Here is a 3640-nt window from a genome sequence, read left to right as displayed (position 1 = left end):
ACCCAGGGGCCCCTCCCCCATGCCCGGGGCTCCTGCCCATCCTGGTTTGGGCTGGCGGGCTCCAGCGTCCCCCGTGCCCACCTCAAAGCCGGTGCAGACAGAAGAAACTAAAGCAGAACTTTCCAGAGCGTGGGTTTCCCCGCCAGCCAGGCGCCCCCTCCCAGCCAGGGACCCGGGGTTTCCTCACCGACGTTCCCACGCTCGTCCTCGCGGAGCTGGATGTCGCGGCTGGCGGTGCCCACCTCCAGCAGGTCCCGGAACTCCTCCTTGTACACTTCCAGGTAGGACACGTGCACCAGACAGTCCAGCAGGTCGTTCTCATCGATGAGCTTGAAGGCCTCGGCCATGACCCGCGGGATGATGCCCTGCTGGTCCTCATGGAGGGAGGCTGGGGAGACACGCGGGGCCTCCTAACATATGCCGCCAGTGGGTCTCCGAGGCCCCCGTGCCCCGCCAGCGGCTGGAGGATGGGGCTCCAGGTGGAGAAGGCGGCAGCCGGAGCCAGGCCGAGCGCCAGGGTGGTCAGGCAGAACCATAACATTTCAGAGTTGGAAGCGACCTCTCAGGGGTGAGCCAACCCCTTTCATGATATAAGCACCGCCCCCTACATTCCTGCCGGGTCACCAGACACCCTTGCTTGATTACCCCCTGGGACAGGGAGCTCATTACCAGTCTATATGCTCAGTTACCTAAAGTACCTCCGACATTTATCCCAAAGTAATAAGAGCGTGTTCAGAGCAGCACTCGTCTTCATAACTTAAAAAAACACACACAAACATCCTAAGCGTCCATTTCAAGATCCACAGGGGCTCTGGTTACATAAATTGCCTTACCTTATAGTCACAATGGAATGCCAGGCAGCCATGAAAAAAATCAGATTGAAAAATACTTAATGATGTAAAGACCTGTTCATGATATTTGTTAAGAAAATAAAACAGGATGTCAAAGATTGGGTACAACGTAATGCCGTTTTCTTTAAAAGGATAGTCAATTCCGAAGAAAAAGAAACTGGAACCCTAACAGGATGCGTGATTTCTGAAAGGCAGTTTTATTTTTGTGTGTTTTTCTGAATTTTCCTAAATTTTTTATGACAAACATATACTTATATAACCCAAGAGAAAACATTTGTACAACCTAAAATGGGGCAGTTCCGGCCCTAGCTGGTTTGGCTCAGGAGATAGAGCGTAGCCTGCAGACTGAAGGGTCCCAGGTTGGATTCCAGTCAAGGGCACATGCCCAGGTTGCAGGCTCGATCCCCAGTAGGGGGCGTGCAGGAGGCAGCCGATCCATGATTCTCTCTCATCATTGATGTCTTTCTCTCTCTCTCTCTCCCTTCCTCTCTGAAATCAATCAAAAAATAGATTTAAAATGGGGCCCTGACCGGTTTGGCTCAGTGGATAGAGCATCAGCCTGCAGACTCAAGGGTCCCGGGTTCGATTCTGGTCAAGGGCATGTACCTTGGTTGCGGGCACATCCCCAGTGGGGAGTGTGCAGGAGGCAGCTGATCGATGTTTCTCTCTCATCGATGTTTCTAACTCTCTATCCCTCTCCCTTCCTCTCTGTAAAAAAAATCAATAAAATATATTTGGAAAAAAAAATGGGGCAGTTCCCTTCATTGGCCTGAAGTGTCTCTCCCCAAATCTGCTCTAGCGTCTCCTGGAACCAGCCGGGGCTGTGTCTCTCCCAGGACAGTCCCCACCCCGACCGGCACATGGACTCCTCCCCCTCGCCAGCCAGCCGGACACCCTGCAGACAGGCCAGCTCCCCCTGCGGCCCCAGAACCAGCCGGCCTGGCCCCATCCCTATGGAGTTGAGAAGGCCACTCGCCTCCCAGGCCCATCCGCCCTGCCCAGCCCCCCACACAGCTGGCCCCACCCTGGGCTGCAGACCTGCTCAGGACATTGCTCTCCCTCCCAGGACCCACCTCCAACAGGGAGCAGCAGCAAGAGACAGGGGACCCAACGGGGGAGCCACTGAGCGCCCCCCCCCCCGCCCCCTCACAGGCAGGCCACTCACCCACACTGGCCTCCCCCATGGTGTAGGTCTTCCCGGAGCCCGTCTGGCCGTAGGCGAAGACGGTGGCATTGAAGCCCTCGAAGAAGGCCTCCAGCAGGGGCTGCACGCAGGCAACAGGGAGCAGCAGCAAGAGACAGGGGACCCAACGGGGGAGCCACTGAGCGCCCCCCCCCCCGCCCCCTCACAGGCAGGCCACTCACCCACACTGGCCTCCCCCATGGTGTAGGTCTTCCCGGAGCCCGTCTGGCCGTAGGCGAAGACGGTGGCATTGAAGCCCTCGAAGAAGGCCTCCAGCAGGGGCTGCACGCAGGCCTGGTACACGGCCTCCTGGCGGCCTCGTCAGCCGGGGGCCCAAATGCTGCCAGGGCCACCTGCAGCCCCACACAGCATGTCCCGACTCTCATCACTGCAAGCAAGGCCCTAACTCCGCCACCTGCCCCCAAGCGCTTGTGTTCGAGCGGCACCTTCCCCTGTGCCCACCTCCTAGAAGACACGCACGACTCACTCACACACACACACACACACACACACACACACACGATACACACGCACACGCACACACACACAACACAATACACACATACACACAATACACACGCGTGCACACACACACAATACACACGCGTGCACACACACACAACACATGACACACGCACACATGCACGCACACTGAGGTTTCCAGTCTCTGCCTTGTCACATCACACCCCACCTGCCCCACCTTGTTCAAAAGAGTCAACAGATCTTGCCCGGCCAGTGTTGCTCAGTGGTTAAGCATCAACCTATGAACCAGGAGGCCACGGTTCGAATCCTGGTCAGGGCACATGCCGTGTTGCAGGCTTGATCCCTGGTGGAGGTCATGTGGAGGCAGCCGATCAATGATTCTCTCTCATTATTGATGTTTCTCTCTCTCCCTCTCCCTTTCTCTCTGAAATCAATAAAAATATATATATTTTTTAAAAAGTCAACATTCATTCCAAGACCCCCATACTCTGAGGATAGTACCAATCTCTCTCTCTCTCTCTCTCTCTCTCTATATATATATATATATATACACACACACATACATATATATATAGTTTTCCCCTATACATACATACCTATGATAATGTGTAATTTATAACTTAAGCACAGTAAGAGATTAGCAACAATACCTAACAATGAAATATACAATTATAGCCCTGGCTGTGTTGGCTCCGTGGATAGAGCGTCGGCCTGCAGACTGAAGGGTGCCGGGTTCGATTCCGGTCCAGGGCACATGCCTGGGGCGCAGGCTCGATCCCCAGTTCGGAGCATGCAGGAGGCAGCCGATCAATGATTCTCTCATCATTGATGTTTCTCTTTCTCTCTCCTTCTCCCTTCCTGTCTGACATCAATAAAAATATACTTTAAAAAAGAAATAAACAATTAGCCAAAACCGGTTTGGTTCAGTGGATAGAGCGTCGGCCTGCGGACTGAAAGGTCCCAGGTTCGATTCCCGTCAAGGGCATGTACCTGGGTTGCGGTCACATCCCCAATAGGAGATGTGCAGGAGGCAGCTGATCGATGTTTCTCTCTCTATCGATGTTTCTAACTCTCTATCTCTCTCCCTTCCTCTCTGTAAAAAATCAATAAAATATATTTTTAA

At 54.0% G+C, this 3640-nt stretch overlaps 1 protein-coding gene across 1 annotated transcript; it reads right to left on the bottom strand.

Moving 5' to 3' along the window:
- Positions 1–61: 61 nt before the first annotated feature.
- Positions 62–2354, bottom strand: KIF7 (kinesin family member 7). The gene is made up of 2 exons (XM_005885196.2): positions 2217–2354; positions 62–388 (listed from the first exon to the last, which is right to left on the bottom strand). Exons 1-2 carry the CDS (start codon positions 2233–2235, stop codon positions 108–110), a joined length of 300 nt encoding a protein of 99 aa, XP_005885258.1. The 5' UTR covers positions 2236–2354; the 3' UTR covers positions 62–107.
- Between the last annotated feature and the right edge of the window lie 1286 nt (positions 2355–3640).

This window comes from Myotis brandtii, unplaced genomic scaffold (assembly GCF_000412655.1).
Source record: "Myotis brandtii unplaced genomic scaffold, ASM41265v1 scaffold897, whole genome shotgun sequence".
In the NCBI taxonomy this organism is placed as follows: Eukaryota; Metazoa; Chordata; class Mammalia; order Chiroptera; family Vespertilionidae; genus Myotis; species Myotis brandtii.
Note: the sequence above shows the minus strand (reverse complement) of the source record. Positions and strands in the feature narration are given on the sequence as shown.